General features: G+C 41.4%; 1 protein-coding gene and 1 long non-coding RNA gene across 11 annotated transcripts in view; one reads left to right on the top strand and one right to left on the bottom strand.

Annotated features, from left to right (window-relative positions):
- LOC307214308 overlaps nucleotides 1-19,014 on the bottom strand; it is a 45,474-nt gene that overhangs the window by 10,501 nt on the left and 15,959 nt on the right. For 2 of the 5 annotated variants that reach the window (XR_013837900.1, XR_013837901.1), the window contains exon 1: nucleotides 3,165-3,471. The exons of 1 other annotated variant lie outside the window; for it this stretch is intronic. This is a non-coding gene — a long non-coding RNA (uncharacterized lncRNA). Of the gene's footprint in view, nucleotides 1-1,777; nucleotides 2,054-2,885; nucleotides 2,952-3,164; nucleotides 3,472-19,014 lie in introns of those variants that run through there. 2 more of the 5 variants (XR_013837903.1, XR_013837902.1) reach the window with 2 other exon arrangements.
- ADPRHL1 (ADP-ribosylhydrolase like 1) overlaps nucleotides 1-19,014 on the top strand; it is a 38,813-nt gene that overhangs the window by 7,657 nt on the left and 12,142 nt on the right. For 3 of the 6 annotated variants that reach the window (XM_079972414.1, XM_079972415.1, XM_079972418.1), the window contains exons 3-7: nucleotides 6,168-6,293; nucleotides 10,856-10,996; nucleotides 13,959-14,086; nucleotides 16,356-16,488; nucleotides 17,212-17,365. In XM_079972414.1, coding sequence (XP_079828540.1) covers nucleotides 6,168-6,293; nucleotides 10,856-10,996; nucleotides 13,959-14,086; nucleotides 16,356-16,488; nucleotides 17,212-17,365 — 682 coding nt within the window. Of the gene's footprint in view, nucleotides 1-2,985; nucleotides 3,106-5,621; nucleotides 5,771-6,167; nucleotides 6,294-10,855; nucleotides 10,997-13,958; nucleotides 14,087-16,355; nucleotides 16,489-17,211; nucleotides 18,542-19,014 lie in introns of those variants that run through there. The other 3 variants (XM_079972417.1, XM_079972416.1, XM_079972419.1) reach the window with 3 other exon arrangements.

Here is a 19,014-nt window from a genome sequence, read left to right on the forward strand (position 1 = left end):
TCCTGGATTTAAGACAGGATTGTCTCCCATCCCTTCCTGCAGATGCTGGGGACTGAACCTGGAACCTTTTGCATTGCAAAACAGATATTCTACGATCCTCCCCCTACATTCTCATTTAATCTACTTCTGAGAATAATGCCTCACTCAGTAATGAAGTATATAATTATTTTGATTCTTTATATGCTTTATAAGTTGCCTATAGTTACACGTGTTGATGCGTAAGGGCAGGTTTCTTCCTTGTATGGGCACTATGACCACGTGGGGAAAGATTGTACTCATTGTATAGTTTTTCAGCAATTCCATATTTGCCTGGCATGTGAAAAGCAAGCTGCCAGGAATTCCTTTTGTAGGGCACTGCGTCCTTTTGTAAGTTATCTCTGTCCAGTTTAAATGTCTATTTAAAGAGTCTTTGTGCTTGGCACGATGCCTTCAGGTCCAGATTTTTTTGTTCTGGAATTTGTGTTTCTTTTCAGGAATACAATCTGTCGTGGATCCTTTTAGGGGCCTGCACTAACCTGGACATTTTGTCCATGTAAAGCAGGTGTCAGCAAACTTTTTCAGCAGGGGGCTGGTCCACTGTCCCTCAGACCTTGTGAGGGGCCAGATTATATTGGGGGGGGGGGAATGAACGAATTCCTATGCCCCACAAATAACCCAGAGATGCATTTTAAATAAAAGGACACATTCTACTCATGTAAAAACATGCTGGATTCCTGGACCATCTGCAGGCCGGATTGAGAAGGTGATTGGGCCGCATCGGGCCCCTGGGCCTTAGTCTGGCTGCCCATGATGTAAAGTAATCTATTTAAACCAAATTGCCCGGGGAGCAAAGCAAGGCATATGTGATGCCTCTCAGAGTATGGGCCGAGACACAACTTCACTGTGGTAGTTATTGTATTATTTAGGCTTCAAATGCAAGTACTGTTTTTGGGGGTACAGGGGGTGGGTGGGTGTGGGGGATTCCCTGGTCCTGAATGGGGTAACTGTGCCCCTGAAGGACCAGGTGCGCAGCCTGGGAGTCATTTTGGACTCACAGCTGTCCATGGAGGCGCAGGTTAATTCTGTGTCCAGGGCAGCTGTCTACCAGCTCCATTTGGTACGTAGGCTGAGACCCTACCTGCCCGCAGACTGTCTTGCCAGAGTGGTGCATGCTCTGGTTATCTCCCGCTTGGACTACTGCAATGCACTCTACTTGGGGCTACCTTTGAAGGTGACCCGGAAACTGCAATTAATCCAGAATGCGGCAACGAGACTGGTGACTGGGAGTGGCCACCGGGACCACATAACACCGGTCCTAAGAGGTCTGCATTGGCTCCCAGTACGTTTCCGAGCACAATTCAAAGTGTTGGTGCTGACCTTTAAAGCCCTAAACGGCCTCGGTCCTGTATACCTGAAGGAGCATCTCCACCCCCATCGTTCAGCCCGGACACTGAGATCCAGCGCCAAGGGCCTTCTGGCGGTTCCCTCATTGCGAGAAGTGAGGTTACAGGGAACCAGACAGAGGGCCTTCTTGGTAGTGGTGCCCACCCTGTGGAACACCCTCCCTTCAGATGTGAAGGAAATAAGCAGCTATCCTATCTTTAAAAAACATCTTAAGGCAGCCATGTTCAGGGAAGTTTTTAATATTTAACACTGTACTGTTTTTAACACTTGATTGGGAGCCGCCCAGAGTGGCTGGGGAGACTCAGCCAGATGGGCGGGGTATAAATAATATATTATTATTATTATTATTATTATTATTATTATTTGCATTCTGCAGAGAGATCACTTTCCAGTCTTTAGTACTAACCATTTAGAAGAGGCATTGTACGTCTTCTTCACTGGCTGCACATGGCCTCACAAGGAAAGTGCAGATTCCAGACCCAGCACTGTGTTGATGTGACACTATATCACTGGAATATAGAACCACTCAACACCAGCATCATATATTGATGCAACTTCATGGCATAAACATTGTAATACAATACGATGATTATTTTTGTCTCTCTGCAATCAACCTCGTTTGACAGTGCTGCTGCCTCTCTCTCCCACTATGTCCTTCTCATGGCAATTGCTGGAAGAGAAAAGAAAAATACCTGGCAGTTTTAGCTCACTTTCCCCCCTCTGGCCCTGTTCCATGAATGAATAGCAGTTTGGTAGTGAAGCAGTTACAAGCACACTGCTCTCATTCATGCATATATCGAATAGAAACCTCAGAAAGTGTTTTGAGGAGGTATGTGTATCTCTCAAAGCAAAATCACAATAGCTATTTGAGATTCCACATAGGATCTATATAAGGTGAGTACAACTATAAACCCAATTAAGCCAGACTTTAGGAATGGTGCTGCAAAGGTGGCTGTCTTCCGGAACTGCTTTCTTAAATGATGTATATGAAGTCATGTGAAGTGAGAAATGGCTATATTCATAGCCACTAGAATGCTAGCAGACATTTGGTTGGTAATTTCTACTTCTATAAAGCATGGACTATGGGAGACTTGGGTTTAGAGGTTTTGTCCCTTAAAAAGTCAGCCTCTGCCCCCCCCACTCTCTTTCCAGCTTCATGTCATACTACCACATATATAAGTGGGTGGGTGCAACCAATTCAACAGCCAGACACCTTTTGTGTAGCCCCAGGCTTAAATACGATACAATATGATATGATAATAAACCAAAACAAGCTAAAAATATAGAAAAGCCTATTGTTAAAATGTAATTAAAGGTTACATTGGCTAGGGGATATTATAACAACAACAATAATAACAACAAGAAGCTTTTTACCTAGTCCCTGCCTATCCCTTGTGAGGTGACAACAGACTATGAGGCTCTAACAGCTTAATCTTATTCATAGCTTAACATGCACCAAGCCATTCAGTCTGGTGTGAAGCATTAAACTAATAAGCAAATACCAGGACTAAGTTCCACTACTCGGGTTGAAGCACGTTCCTGTGCCTGACAAGCTGGACACAGCACAGTTGGCATCCCGAACTCCTAAAAACGGCTGGCAGCCACGGTTTCTATGGAGAAAAAGACCTCATAGGCCTAGTGCTGAATTTTGAAAAGGGTCAGGGTTTCAGGTTATCCTGCAACCTTATTCTCCGGCCTGGAAACCTTGTCTCTGTATCTCTGGTATGGAAATGAACTCTGCTCCTTGTTTTCTTTATGTATAACAATGAGTGGCTATTTACCCCTGTATGAACTTAGGTTGATGACACTTGAGTTGTCATCAGAGGCCTTGCTTCAGACGCCTGCCCTTTTGAGATACTGTGAGTGGTGATGGGAGACAGTCAGGGCCTCTTCTGTCATGGTCCTGGGTCTTTGGAAAATCTTCCTCAAAGAGGCGCTGCTTGGCACTGACAGTGCTTTCCTCTAGACAGCTAATTATTTTATTGTTATTTATTCTTACCACTGTTTTCAGTGCTGCAGTTACAATTTTTTAAAATGTTTTGCTTATCTTGCGACTTTATATGATGTAAGCTATATTGTGTTAAGAGGCAGCCTACACAAGTATTTTGATTTTGGGGGATTTTTGGTTTTTTTATATATATATATAAAATATTTATTAAGATTTTGGAAATTACAAAAAGAAAAAAGAAAAATTGAACATGCAAAGACAGAAACAAAAACAAAAACACTACATAAAACATTAAATTAACAAAACAAAGCAAAAACAATTAAAAACACTTCCAATATTTTCAAATCTTAACTTTCATACACTTGTTTCATTGACGCCTCCCTTTTTGTATTCCACTTCAATTAACTATTTCAGCAAGTCCTTTCCATCTTCATCTATTTTCTATCTTAAAGTTAATTTTAACATATTGTAACCTAGTTTTTTTCCGTTTTAATACATTAACAATCTATCTATACCTAGTTCCTTCTAACATTTCTGCCAAAGCCATATAGCTTCATTCCACCTTTTTTCTAACACTCATTAATTTTACAATATTTCCGTAGATAATCACCAGTATGGTGTAGTGGTTAAGAGCGGTAGTCTCCTAATCTGGGGAACCAGGTTCGCGTCTCCGCTCCTCCACATGCAGCTGCTGGGTGACCTTGGACCAGTCACACTTCTCTGAAGTCTCTCAGCCCCACTCACCTCACAGAGTGTTTGTTGTGGGGGAGGAAGGGAAAGGAGAATGTTAGCCGCTTTGAGACTCCTGAAGGGGAGTGAAAGGCGGGATATCAAATCCAAACTCTTCAAACTCTTCTTAAACTTTTTCCAGTCTTCTTCCACCGACTCTTCTCCCTGGGGGATTTTTGTATGGTGTTGCTTATTGTGGATGCTTTTTATTGTTGTTGTTTAATCTGCTGTTTATTAATTGATGTTTTTTGATTGGGGACTCAGCTATATGTCTGCAAATGTAATGTTTTACGTGCATTATACAAATGTGACACTAGATGGCTCTAGTGAGCTAATGGCAAATTCCACATATATTTTAAAACATTTTTTAAAAGCACTTTCACAGCACTTTTTAAATATATGTGTGTAGATTCAGCCTGGCTTTGATTTCTTTATTATTGTTTTAACTTATATTTCCACATTCCTGCCCTTTAAACACCTCCAAGGTGGCTTGCAAAAGTTCATCTAACAATATCAAGATAAAACTCACTTCAATTAATGTTGTTGTTGTTATTATTATTATTATTATTATTATTATTATTATTAAATAGTCCGGGTATCAATACAGCTGGATAATGTAGGGGTGTGATTGCCTTCCCTGCTGCGACCTAAGCAATAGACGTTGGTGCTTGGGGAGAGGGAACTCGCTGCTAGGAGCTGTTTCTAGGCTTGGTGTAAAAGTTGTTGCTTTCCTTCCCTCTGAGACCCCAAATCAGCAACCTCCAGCTTTTATAATTCTTTCAAAATATTGTAAGTTACCTCAGTGGGAAAAAATGGGATATAAACATAAATTCACTCAAAATATATTACATATATAACAATCCAGCGAAAGTGAATGTTTTCTTGAATTGATTTCATTAGGAAATTCAGCAAGAGAGAACACTGAACATGTCTACTGAGAAGCAAGTCCCACCGAGTTTGTTGGGACTTACTCCCAAATAAGTGGGGTACAGAAATGTATAGTCACACCCAGGCCTATGCAGAGCAGGGTGGGGGCAGCTAGGTACATTTGCCCTGGGCCTTGGAGGGCTTGGCTGGCCGGGGGGCAGGGTGGTTTGCTTTTTTGTTTGAGTTAATAATAATAATAATAATAATAATAATAATAATAATAATAATTTATTATTTATACCCTGCCCATCTGGCTGAATTTCCTCAGCCACTCTGGGTGACTCCCAATCAAATGTTAAAAACAGTACAGCATTAAATATTAAAAACTTTCCTGAACAGGGCTGCCTTCAGATGTCTTTTAAAGATAGGATAGCTGCTTATTTCCTTCACATCTGAAGGGAGGGTGTTCCACAGGGTGGGCACCACCACCGAGAAGGCCCTCTAGGTCCTCTGTCTGGTTCCCTGTAACCTCACTTCTTGCAATGAGGGGAACCGCCAGAAGGCCCTCGGTGCTGGATCTCAGTGTCCGGGCTGAACGATGGGGGTGGAGACGCTCCTTCAGGTATACAGGACCGAGGCCGTTTAGGGCTTTAAAGGTCAGCACCAGCACTTTGAATGGTGCTTGGAAACGTACTGGGAGTTTATAACTTTATTCTAACAAGACTCCCAACTAGGGCCTCAGACAAGCTCTGCACGGGCCTGGTCACAACCTTAGCTCTCATGTTAACATCAACAAGACTTAAAAGGTGTTTGTTTCATTTTGGATTGCCACACCCTATATATGTATGTATACTGAATTATAATTACTATCTTCCTTCCAGCTTAGCAATGAGCCACCTGTTGCCCGTCACAAGGGCTGCGCAGAGCTTCTCTCGGGTCCAGGGTGGCTGGGAGGTATGGGGCATTCTTGACATGACAGTTTAAGTCTGGCATGCCCTTGGTGGGGGGCCCCTGGTCAGCTTAGCCCCCTGAGGTCTAGGGCAAGTGTACTTGTCTTCCCCCATCCCTCTTTACAGGCCTGCCTCCCACCCTCAGAGTTCTCGGACTCCAACTACCAACTTCCCAGCAGCCTTCTGGCTACCACACCACTTCAAAATTCACTAACATCATCAGCTACAATCAAACGTGATTCAAATTACCGTTCATGACTCGTTTGCCTTTTTGTTGCTGTTGACGGTAGGTTCGGGATTTGGAGCAGCTACAAAGGCCATGTGCTTAGGGATGAAATACTGGAAGCCTGACAGTCTGGAAACTCTCATTGAAGTGAGCATTGAAGTTGGACGAATGACTCATAACCATCCTACAGGTAACGTCTAGGGAAATCGAACTGTTTTGGTTAGGATGTATTGACTCTGGGTTGCCCTGACTCTTGCAAGACTGGCACTCCAGCCAAAGCCGTGGCTGATCTGTGTGTGCGGCTTGAGGTCTGTTAACAGCATTTGAAGGCAACTGGAAAAAATGCAAGTAGCACAGAACACAGTCGCCAGGTTGTTGACAGAGATGGGGCAATCTCAACATAAAACAACAGTCATGGTGAGCTCCTGTTGCTCTGTCCCAGTTCCTGCCAACCTAGCGGTTCAAAAGCATGCCAGTGCAAGTAGATAAATAGGTACCGCTGTGGCAGGAAGGTAAACGGTATTTCTGTCCGCTCTCGCACTCGTCACGGTGTCCCATTGTGCCAGTAGCATTTTAGTCATGCTGGCCACAAGTCCTGGAAAGCTGTCTGTGGAGAAATACCAGCTCCCTCGGCGAGATGTGCGAGATGTGCCACAACCCCATAGTTGCATTTGACTGGACTCAGCCAGCCAGGGGTCCTTTACCTTTTATATTTTTACCTTACCTGCACTAATTGCCAATTTGTTTCCAAGTCAAATTCAAAGTACTGGTTTTGATTTTTCAAAGTATTGCATGGCTTTGGAGCCCAGTACCTCGAGGACGACCTTTCTCCATATGAATCTACCTCGATTTGAAGAAGGGAATCTCTGTATGTTCCCTGCAAAGATGTTCAGAGGGTGGCAATAGGAAAACAGATGTTTTCTGTGGTAGTCCTATGCTTATGGGACACTCTCCTCTTGAAAGCTTGTCTGCTGCTAACATTTTCATCTTTTCAGCACCAGGAGAAGATGTATTTATTTTTCTGGCATTTACCCAACAATAACAGTCTGGCTTTTAGCAGCTATTTCTTTTGGGACCATTCTTGGATGGTATGGTTGCTTGTAAGTGATTATTGTAGGAGAACACATTTAGTATGTTGCATTGTTTTAAATGGACATGTCTCTTATAGATTTTTTTCTTTTGCAAGTTGCTTCAAGACTTCTTTGATGGTGGGAAGCAACACATAAATTCAATAAACTAAATTGTATTCAATAAACCACACTTACCCTGTGTTCTCCTCATAATGCAGGGGTGAAGAGACACTTGCAGGGGAAAGCTTGTGGGTGGGGAGAGGTATTTAACCCTTCTCTGCCCTTCACTTTCCCCTTGCAAGTGGCCCTGTGTAGTTTTTAATAGTTCCCTGTCCTCATCTGGGCTCCTAAACTGGAAGGAAGCCCAGTCAAGGGGGTGGGGGTGGGTGGATTGCAGTACCATTTGGACAGAGGAAACCTAATATAGTGTTCAAGTATGAAACAGGAAAGAAATGTGTGTACACACACAACAAATTTAACATGTTCACCTTGAAGCTCCTATTGTTTCCGTGGGCATAACTCTCAAATTAGCATACATAGGCCTGTAGCAAACTTAAGGTGCTTTTTGCTCAGGGCAGTTGTGGCTGGAGCTTTGCCTACATAAGTGCTTGGGGGCTCTTTCTTGCAAGGATTCTGCAGTGTGCCATATCACAATTGCAATATTGAGGCATCTAATCATAAGCCTGCATTTTTATCAAAGCTTATAGTTTTGATCAGGGCCTGTATCTTAAAAAGAGCTTAAAGATTTTCAAATGTTTCATGCCAGGCAGAAGACCAGCTGCCTAAGAACCTTGGCAATGTTTATTCTCCTGGACAAGGGGGCCCCCTGATTTATAGCAGAAAACAATTCTCAAAGTCGTAAAAAGGGAATTACAGGCTGAGAGCCAAGGTTACACTGACCCTACATATTACAGAAGATAAAAAAAGAGATAAACATAATTAAGAGTGGGTAAATAGTAAAATAAAACCATGTGCCTCCCATTAAACTTGAGCCATATTTTCCTAAGGTTAAAAGGCCAAGAGCATCTGGCTGGCAGAAAGGAAGAGAGTATTTTGGGAAGTCTTTTCTAAAGTTGTTTCTTTCTTAAACTGAGATCCTTTTAAGATTTCTTTTCCTTTTAAAAGGTTATTTATGTTATGTATTAAATATATTGGCTTAAATGTAATTATGCAAAGGAATTAGAAGCTAAGAAATGTTAAATCCTTATGCTAGATTCTTATTTCATATAGTTGAAAGAGATCACAGGGGCCATCAGCCCAGCCCCCCTGCCAAGCAGGAAACATCATTAGAGCACACATATGGTTGTCAGGCCTTTGTTTAAAGACCTCCAAAAGAAGGAGATCTTTCAATGATGATGTGAACTCAAGATCCTTGACATCTGTTTAAGATAAAAATTTAAGATTAACCATTTGTTTTGGAGGGCAATAGGGCAAGGAGGGCAAGAGGTGAGCTGGTAATTAAGGTTCCTTGTTGAGACACATGTAAGATATATTACTACTTATTTGTCATTTATAGATAGAAGAATATATAGCTTTTTGTTTCCCATAAAAGGGCAAAAGGAAATGGGTGTATCTTTTGTGATTGGTTCTAGCAAACAGCCAATAGGAATTTCAACCAGGCTGATTGGACAGAGGCAGCCACAGGAGGAGCAAGGGGGCTGGGTTAAGGAAATATAAGTGCTGGCCAGAATGGCAGGAGGGCAGGCCAGAGCTTGGTAACCATATACCACTGTGCCTCTCATTTATTTGTCTGACAAATAAATTATTATTTTAATTTCTCTATTGCTGCGTTGAATATTTCATTCCAGCTAAGCGTTAACCACAAGCAGGGTGCTACAATATGTCAGATTCAAGTTCTGCACTAAAAGCACACACACCCCAACTGCAATTCTTGATGCATGAAGATAGGAATAGGGGTGGGAGCAAGGGAGGAAAGAAGGGGGAGGAGGAAAGACAATAAAAGCGCTAATGGGATGGCTGGACAAATAGGAAGAAGAAGGAGCAGGTTGGAGAACCACTGGCAGTAAAGACAAACCTCAGCTTGACTATATCTCCTACTTCTGAGATCTGGGGGGGATGAGGAAATGTTGTTTCAGCCAGCCAGCCACACTCATTTATGACTTTTCCTCTTTCTCTATCCACTAGCCTGGTAAGTTGGTAAGTGGAACAGCAGTGGTCTGCAATCTGAGAGCCATTGCTTGGGGCACACATCTGTTCTGCAGCTTCACCTGCCATCAGTCTGGGGGGGGGGAAACAATGCAATATGCCCACCATCAGAATTGCAAAATTACTGTAGGTCAGTAGAAGCAATAACCAGAAACAGTTGCATTCTGAGACCAGGTTAGGCTGTAGTCCAGTCTGACATGAAAACAGTGACACCGTGCAAAACCACTGGTTAATCAGAGCAAGAAACTTTTATGGTTAAACTTCTGATCAATCTGTTTTAGGGCTGTTCATACAGAGTTCAACATGCAACATATTAAGAATTCCTTTTAATTTTCAGCAGTTCGTTTTCATGATTTTCATTTTCGGTAGTTCTAAGGGCCATAAAAGCAGTTGTTTTAAACCTATGCACCATTCTAATGTTATCCTCATTAAGATCAGTTGGACATGTAAAATAAGTCATCACCCTGGAATGTTAATCTCAGCCAACAATCATCACATATCAGATGGCTCCCTCCTAAGTAGAGACACAAGTTGTAAGTCATACGTATTTGCTGAAGTATTCCATTATGCCAGTTCTCCCCAATCTTGTTTCATTACTTTAAATGATAAATGCTCACACAATCTTGCTTGTTTTCTAGGTTTTAAAATGGCAAAATAAAGTTGCAGACTATGTGACTTTTAAGTGTTTGGCACACTGCATGAAGGATCTGTATTGAATGCTAAGGATGACAGTGATTAATTGGATTCAGTAAATCTATCAGAATTGTCACCTTATTAATTTTTTTAAACTCATGCGCTTTTATTGGCAGTCTAGCTCTCAGGAATAGAGTAGATGAAGCATCTCCTCCAGTGGAGATTAAATGGTGGGGAAAAGGCTGACATGGTTTCTGTGTTATAAAGGCACAGTATCTCAACACGATACATCACTAAAATAACAGGCACATTGTAATTAACACAACAGCCAAATCGCTCATTCTTTGGAGGACATCAATGCCAGAATCAAAAAGGAAAAGTAATTGTCCAAAGCAGTGCCACCAACACTTGACCAGCGTTTCATAGGTGAAACCTCCAACTAAAAATCCCCATTTAAAATAAGCAAATAGAAAAAGAACCTACCCAAGAGAGGCTGGCAGAAACCTCCACACATACCCTCTGTAAAAGAATCAGGCAGAGGGCCTTCTCGGTAGTGGCACCCTCTCTGGAACGCCTCTCTTTGGTCAGGGGTTGAAAGTAGTGATGAAGGCTACAATCCTAACTCCACTTGACCTAAGAATAAACCCTTCTGGGTTCAACAGGACTTCTGAGTAGGCATTGCACCAGTCAGTTATATACACATACAGTAATGCTACTTGAAGTTCAATACCTGTTTTATAGGGAACAAAAAAATATTCCAGAAGAAAGGCATATAGCTTGAAATGTGTGCATGTAGTTTCTTATGCATCTGTACGCTGATTTCTCCTCCTTTTTGGTGCTACTTGGTGTCATCGTCATCACCATTTTTCTATGCTCCTTTCAGGGTTTTTAGGATCACTGTGCACAGCTCTGTTTGTTTCATATGCAATACAAGGAAAGCCACTGGTGCAGTGGGGAAGAGAAATGATGAAGGTTGTCCCAATGGCTGAAGAATACTGCAAGAAGACGATTCGGCACATGGCAGGTAACATTGCACAAAATGCAATTGCAAATTCACACGTAAGGTGCATAATTGAAGTGTTTATGCTCTGGTAGCTTAATTTCCCTAACTGCCATTTCAGGTGTCTGTTTCAATCTTGAACTCAGAAGGTTTTATCATGAGCCTAGAGAAAGAGAGATGCTACCTGTCAAATGAGCGGATAGGGACAAGGACGTTACTGCCCCAGTGGCTTCCTTTTTAATCTCCATCTTACCCGAAAGGGTTCTTAATGAATCACCCCTCTAGGGAATAGACAGGGTGAAGAAGAACAATCAAGTACCTTCTGATCCTCAACAGCCTCACTCCTGTCCCTTTTAAATGTATCCTAGTGTTTTGAAATGTTTTAACTCATAATGCCAGTAAAGGTGTTTGTGTTTATCAATTTGCTACCTGTCCCTCTTCTCTGAATCTAGGAATATACCTATATGCACAATTTTGTCCCTCTTCTCTGAATCTAGGAATATACCTATATGCACAATTTTAAAAAACGAAACCCATATTTGGATAGTGATGCAGGCGACTACTGACAAATAATAGGCCCTGTGTTCTTTCTCAGAAGTTCTCTGGCTTTTAGCTAAACTTCTTCTTCTTCTTCTTCTTCTTCTTCTTCTTCTTCTTCTTCTTCTTCTTCTCCTCCTCCTCCTCCTCCTCCTCCTCCTCCTCCTCCTCCTCCTGACTAGACCAGGTGCAGGATTAAGTTGTACAGGTCTGGTCTGCTTTTGACAGAAGGATGCTGTCACTCTTCTTGCACGATTCCAACCCTGAGTAAAATATGCAAGACTCCTAAAGCATGCATCTGTCATTATGGAGTGAAGTGCAATGCTATTTTAGAAATAAATAAAGGGGACGACATTTTAAAAAACCCTGCCTGAAACAAATGTGAGCCCCTTTTCTCAAGGGATCTCTCCTTTTGAATTATTCAGTCAATTTCTTTTGTTTTTGTTTTCTTTAAAAAAAGCACATTTGTTTAATGTTTCCTGTTCTGCATATTCTCACTCTGTAGTTCTCCGAGGCAGCTTTACTGTTAGGTAGCCACAAGTGATCACCTGTGGTAGCACTTAGTACAGACAGATGATGCCTAGGACTTCTTTGGCAAAAGTCAGCCTTCTTCTCAGGGACAGCATAGTGCAAAGGGTTTCAGGGCTGTAAAGAAGAAAGGAAGGGTAATGAAGCAAGGGAAAGATGGGGAGGAAAACCATATGTCTAAGGCCATAGGTAAATAACAAGAGGCTAGTAAGAAGCATCTCTCAAGTGCCTTTGGGGGGAACCCCAAAAGCAGAAAGCTGAGCAATGTGATTGTGAGGGAACAGGTGTTGGGAGGGAAGATCCTGACTGAGCAAATAGTCAGGTAAAGGTAAAGGTACCCCTGCCCGTACGGGCCAGTCTTGACAGACTCTGGGGTTGTGCGCCCATCTCACTCAAGAGGCCAGGGGCCAGCGCTGTCCGGAGACACTTCCGGGTCACGTGGCCAGCGTGACATCGCTGCTCTGGCGAGCCAGAGCCGCACACGGAAACGCCGTTTACCTTCCCGCTGGTAAGCGGTCCCTATTTATCTACTTGCACCCGGAGGTGCTTTCGAACTGCTAGGTTGGCAGGCGCTGGGACCGAGCAGCGGGAGCGCACCCCGCCGCAGGGATTCGAACCGCCGACCTTTCGATCGGCAAGCCCTAGGCGCTGAGGCTTTAACCCACAGCGCCACCTGCGTCCAAAATAGTCAGGTAGGTGGATGAAAATGACTGGCAGGTCAAGGATTTCCAGGATCAGCTGTGATACAGAATGTGCGACATCAGAGTTTCACCTACTTAAAATACCTAAAGGTATCCCTGGCTCCCTCCGGATTGCAACAAGAGATAAAGTAACTTTTCAGTCAGCAGGGATCAGTAAGCTATTTGCCCGGGGATAAGAAAATTATGTTTTTGTTCCTGTCTTCAAAGTGCAAGTGGTACACATACTGAGAAAATGAGCATAGCCTGCCTTTCTCAAACTGAAGCAACTTCACAAATGACTTTTTCATAATCAGCAGCAATCTGGTGTTTAGGAAAAAAAGTTTTCCTCCAGACCAGCCTTTCTCAACCTTGAGTCTCCAGATGTTTTGGGACTATAGCTCCCAGCTTCCCTGTCCACTGGTCCTACTAGCTTAAGGATGATGGGAGTTGTATTCCAACAACATATGAGGACCAAAGGTTGAGAACAGCTGCTCTAGACTCAATATATAAACTGTGCTGCAAATGTTTGTTTTGCTACAGATACAGTGGTTCAGGAAGGTATGCTGAATATTGGTGGCGGAAACAAAGCTACAGCAATGGATGCTGCAGAAGTGGCAGGGATGTTGCTTCCTGTAGGAAACTGTTTCATGTGAAGCACCACCAGTTTACAAAGTGCACCCTCTCTACTTTTAAGCATCTTTTGGGTGCATACTCGGAAAAAGCTGCACAATTGGGTAGAGATGCCCATCTTAGTTTATTTGCAGAGGCTGCCTTCTGAAGATCATACTGCAAAAAAAAAAAAAAAAAAGGTGTTACTGCCAGCTGCCTTATCAGGTAGCATACAGCCTGCACTCAAAATAGCTCCTGTTGAGACTTGGGAGGGCTTCTTATGCTTTTGCTCAGTATTCAGGACCCAGTAGTAATTGCTGAATGGACTACAGTAAAAGTTTGTTTGTAGGTTTAATAGACTCTGTGATCTACATTCTGGTTTTCCAAAATGTGTGTCTGGTGGCCCTAATTATTTGTATTTAAATCTATTGTATTAAAATCTATCCCCCCCTTTTTTTTTACATTGTGAAGATAAGCTAATTAGTATTGTTGAGAGGCTAAGAATAGTTGGACATGTTTTATTTAATTTTCTTCATGAGAGTTCTGTAAATTGGATTTTGTCATTCATGCTGTTGCACTGAAAGAACCTATTCAAGATTAAATGTACCATAATTAATTTGTTTTTCATTCAGAATATCAGGAGCATTGGTTTTACTTTGAAGCAAAATGGCAATTTTACTTGGAGGAGAGAGAAATCAATGAAGACAACCAGAATAAACCCAATTTTCCTGATAATTATGATGCTGAGGAAAGAGAAAAGGTAAACTCTTCAACCAAAAATTCTGAAAGTTTTGGGGACAAATATGTACTGATACTCTCCCATCTGAAAGTATGTCCTATTTTCTTTAATTTAGAAACAATTGCAACCAAGTACCATAACATGGTAGTAGTATAAGTTTACTGAATGACTCAAGCCTATGGGACAAATATTAGATTGGTGCTAGGTTGAGTGTAGGGGTGGGCTTCTAGATATGATTGCAATCCAATTCCCATCAGCCCCATTATAGACATTGGCCAGGGATGATGGAAGTTGGGATCCAGCAGCTCTTGAAGTTGCTGGATCAACTTCATCTTCCATGTGAGATGGGGAATAGGAGATCCAAGGGTCACACCATTGCAGCTGGAGGTGAAGGGAAGAGCCAGCAGTGTAGATTAAGGCAGTCATAATATTGGGTTCCAGATGTGGCAGCTAATGTGCAGATGGACTACAACGACAAACATTGCAGTTCAAAGCAGGAAAAAGATCAGATTACAGAGGTAGAATGTGGGAAATGGTGGAAAGCAGACATTCTGGCAGTCTCCTCAACAGAAAAACAGTATGCTTAGATTTGGGAGCAGAATTTAACAAAGCTGAGGTTTTATAGGGTCAGGTGGAACTGAATTAGCTGTCCAGGTCACCAAGCAGATGCTGAGGTTGGGTAGCAAGGACTGTGAACATGCCTCTAGCAATCTAATTCTGCCTACCACTCTTTCAGCAGACATGCTAAGTTGGTGGCACAAGAGGTAAGAAGATGTCAATGTCTGTTTGCTGGTGGCTCCAGTTATATATCCCAGGCGCTCTATGAGAGCTGCAGTTTTTTCAGACCCGTGCGCTGCTGTGCTCTCTTTGTTTTCTTAACTGAGATCTGATTCAAATGCTATGACTATCGTACTCCTGCATGACAATGACTCCACGGGGTGCCTCTGACATTTGAAGCCCCCTCACCACCTGTCTCATCTGGGTTGCATAGTCTTCATTACAATGCCAGTATTCTTTAATGCATTATCCCAGTGTACGAAGACTCTCCACGAGATCAGGTGACCTACCTCATGAAATGGCTCTCTTGTCACTCATGCAAGCCCTTTCCTCACCAGTATTCCATATGAAGTTACAATATGCACAATACATTCTATTACTTGGAGACTTGCCCCAAACAGATTGCACCCAAGTAAAAGGCAACAGCACTTAAATAGGATGCAAATTTTGCCAAGAACATTATGGTAGTATCTACTTACATTTCAGCATTTCACGAAGTTGCAATACAGCAGAAGCTGCTGTTGGAAAAACTATTACTAAGAATTCCAGTATCATCACTGGATGTAGATGTGACAATTGCTTAGTGGTCAGGATGTTTGTTTACTTGGGGCACCACTTATAGTACATTAAGATCTTCTATATGGCCTTTGTTGCTCATTCTGTGAAGGCTACAGCTTTCAAAAAATGTTGGCTAATTGTGACCTTCATCTGTAGAAATATACATGTATGCTCAGTATAATGTGATACCCATGCAAGAAACCATCATCTGTGCAATAAGAACCTTCAATCAGCAGATAGGACAAGTCCCGGTTAAAACTTTCTGGATCACACACTGTCTCTCTGTCTCTCTGTTTTCTCCACCTCTTTACAGAAAGTGTTCAACGGTCAGTGAATGAAATAAAAAGGTTTGCCAAGAACAACAAAAACGGTAACATGCAGTTCCCTCTCTGAGGAAGCAACCTTGTGGGATTCCACATTTTTATAGACTTAAGTGATAAACTGTAGGCAAGTTTTGAAAACGCATAGGCAGTGTTGCAACTGCCATCATGGTGATGTCAGAGAAGCAAATGACATCATCATCACCATCACCACCAACTTCATCATAATCTCAGATAAACGGATGGAGGCAAATGGAATCCTTATTTGTGAAGGAACCCAAGAAAGATGAGCTATCTAAGAGACTGCCTTAGTGTGGTTCCCCCAAAGCCAAGAAAGGCCGTTTCCTTCTTGTTTCAGATTAAATATTTTTTTAAAGAAATATTTAATGTATGCTAAAGTAAGGCTTGACTACACACAGAAATAGGCAATGAGAAAATGTAGCTCCAATATTTTTAAAAAGAAACAAGAAAGGGAGTATTTTAAAGCACAATCTGCAATTTACCTCATGTTTCTGTGCCATGCTATGAAAAGAAAAAGAAAAAAGGCAAAGTAAAAGAGTGGCATTTAAATCTGTATATTCTGGGTTGCCTTGCCATCAAATTCACCCAATCAAACTCATTAATTATCCATTCAGACTTATAGGAGATGGAGTTCTGAAGGTCGTGGTGGAAGGAGAGGTCATGATGCTCCCATGATTGCATATGATGCTCTCTTAGGATGTGGTAGTGATTGGACCGAGCTTTGCAACAGGGCAATGTTCCATGGCGGTGAGTAATCTAGTAGTTCCTATATACGGCATACAGACCATTATAATTTTTGATTAGGGTCAGTTTGGCTACATTAGGTGACTCACTAATAATTCTAGCTCTTTCCACTTACTACATCCATTGAAGTATCTTGCATCTAAAGCACTTGTTGTACTTTCCAACTAGTAATTATTGCAGTAATCTTGTGCTGGTTGGGAAAAGCTTCATTTCTTATTCCCATAAAGGAAGTGGCAATCCTACTATCGAAGAAAAGTTAAGCCACAGGAATTGTGAGGTTTTTTTTTAATCTACGAAAGCTTATATGGTCTGCACCTATGTTTCACAACTAGTTTTACAGCAGGTATGTTTCAAGAAGGAGATGATGGGCAAATTTTGTTAAAGGCACTGGCCTTAACAAGCTGTGGTTCCCATAATTCTTTAGGAGAAGTCATGACTGCTAAAGTAGCCTAAGAGTGCTTTAAAGGTATGACGTAATTGTGACATGAAAGACCAATTGTCAGCATGGCAATAGGGCATGTCTTCTTTGGGCTGTTTCCACCTTAGAGTTGTCCCCCCCCCCCGTGACTTTTTTAAATGTTTCTGCCAACCTGATACTTGTCTCTTGGTGGTGCCAATTTGGACCAGCGCTCAGAGAACTGAGATTGCTCTTAATATATATGATATTCTTTCACGGAGAAGCTAAAAGGGCATGCAACTGGGTTCTCATTCTGCTTTATTTTACAGGTGAGAGTGCAGCAACTGGAACTATTGCTGGCTGTTTGTATGGCTTGCTTTATGGTCTCAACAAGGTTCCTAAAGGCTTGTACCAGGATCTTGAACAGAGGGAGAAGCTAGAAAACTTGGGAGAGGCTCTCTTCCGACTGTCTTCAGAGGAAAAGTAAAGATGTTTTTGCCATTTCATTTTATTTTTAAAAAGATTATATTATACCCTGCAGCCAAATTCCTAAGAAGCAACTCTAAACAGATTTTTAAACATTCAGGAAAAGAGTTGTGTGCCCCTAAGTCTCAGTGAAGTCACACTGTCTTTAACATGACATTATTTTATTCATTTACTCTGAAGTACTCCCACTACTCCACAGATAGGAGTTTCTTGACCCGACCTAAAGGCCAGTCCACACATTACATTTTTGGGTACATCTGAGTTTTTTTAATGGACCCCTAAAAATGTAATGTATGAATGAGACAAGTGTTAGCAAATATAGGGACAGAATCAGCTGCATCTAAGTGTACATTGGATTGCAAATCTATATTTGCATGTAATGTGTGGAAAACTCCCAAACTATGCCAATATTGTTGCAGGCAGCATTATAAAATGCTGCACAGAGGTAGAATAGTAGAATTATACTATTAAATTTATTGTAAGCCACTCCAATAATTTATTTGAAGGAAAGGGTATAGTAAATAAAATAGATTAAGGGTATTTAAATTCTGTCAGTATTCAATACTTAAGAATGTCTTCTAATATTAATTAATATTAATCATACTACTTTAATTATAGCACCTTGGCATTATAATTTTGGGGGGGATGAAGCAGTCTAAGAACCCATTTTTGTTATAAAATTCTGCATCACATCAAAATGTGACTGCATGTACACATATGCCAATAATATATATGTAAAACTAATGCTGTCTGCACACCTATTTAAGGCAAACTAATTTTATCACCCTTTGAAGGAAGTATGTCTGAGATTCTATTTTTTCAGTCCATTTTTATGCACTATTTCCGGTTTCCTCTCAACTCCGTAATATTGACTTTTCTGTGATATCACCTAACTGAAAAAGCAATTAAATGTATATCCTTTCTCAGAACTGTAGTGCCTAAATATTCTAGGAAGTTATCTGAGATTTAGCAGAACACAAATATATAACATTCATATATATATATATATATATATATATATATGCAATGCGACAAAACACACAACTCTACAACTATTCCTGGCTTCCTATATATTTTTGTGGTCATTCCCCCCCCAAAAAACCTTTACAAACTTTTTAATGATTTGGGTGGCTAAAATACTTGTAAATAAATTAATCTTATGCCTCTTCATAAGCATCATTCATTATTTTGACATTGTGTGCATTGCATGTTACTGTGTCATTGCTGGAATTCTTGCTTGCAGTTGTCACTAAGTCATTGTTGGTCAAGGTTACAGTGAGTTTCTTGGTGCTGAGAATCTCTTCTACTACGAAATCTAGAAAGTGTTGTTCTGGTGTAGAAAGATGTAGGATATATAGTGGCAGATAAAGAGTTTTAAAGTTAGTGGGTTGGATCCAGACTGAGGCAGCAATCTTACATACATTCAACTTGGAGTAAGTTCTGTTGATTTCAATGTGGTTTTCTTCTGAGTAAATATGGAGGTGGCTGGTAGTTGTGGTATAAGTTAAGAGCATTTAGATTCCGTGAAAATCAATATAAAAAGTTAGTCATGACTAATTTAAGTCCTACTGATTTCCATTGGACTTAAAGTGTGACCAAGGTTGGCACTCAACTAAGTCTTACTAAGAGTAGACCCACTGAAATGA

Source organism: Podarcis cretensis (genome assembly GCF_951804945.1).
Source record: "Podarcis cretensis genome assembly, chromosome: 4".
In the NCBI taxonomy this organism is placed as follows: domain Eukaryota; kingdom Metazoa; phylum Chordata; class Lepidosauria; order Squamata; family Lacertidae; genus Podarcis; species Podarcis cretensis.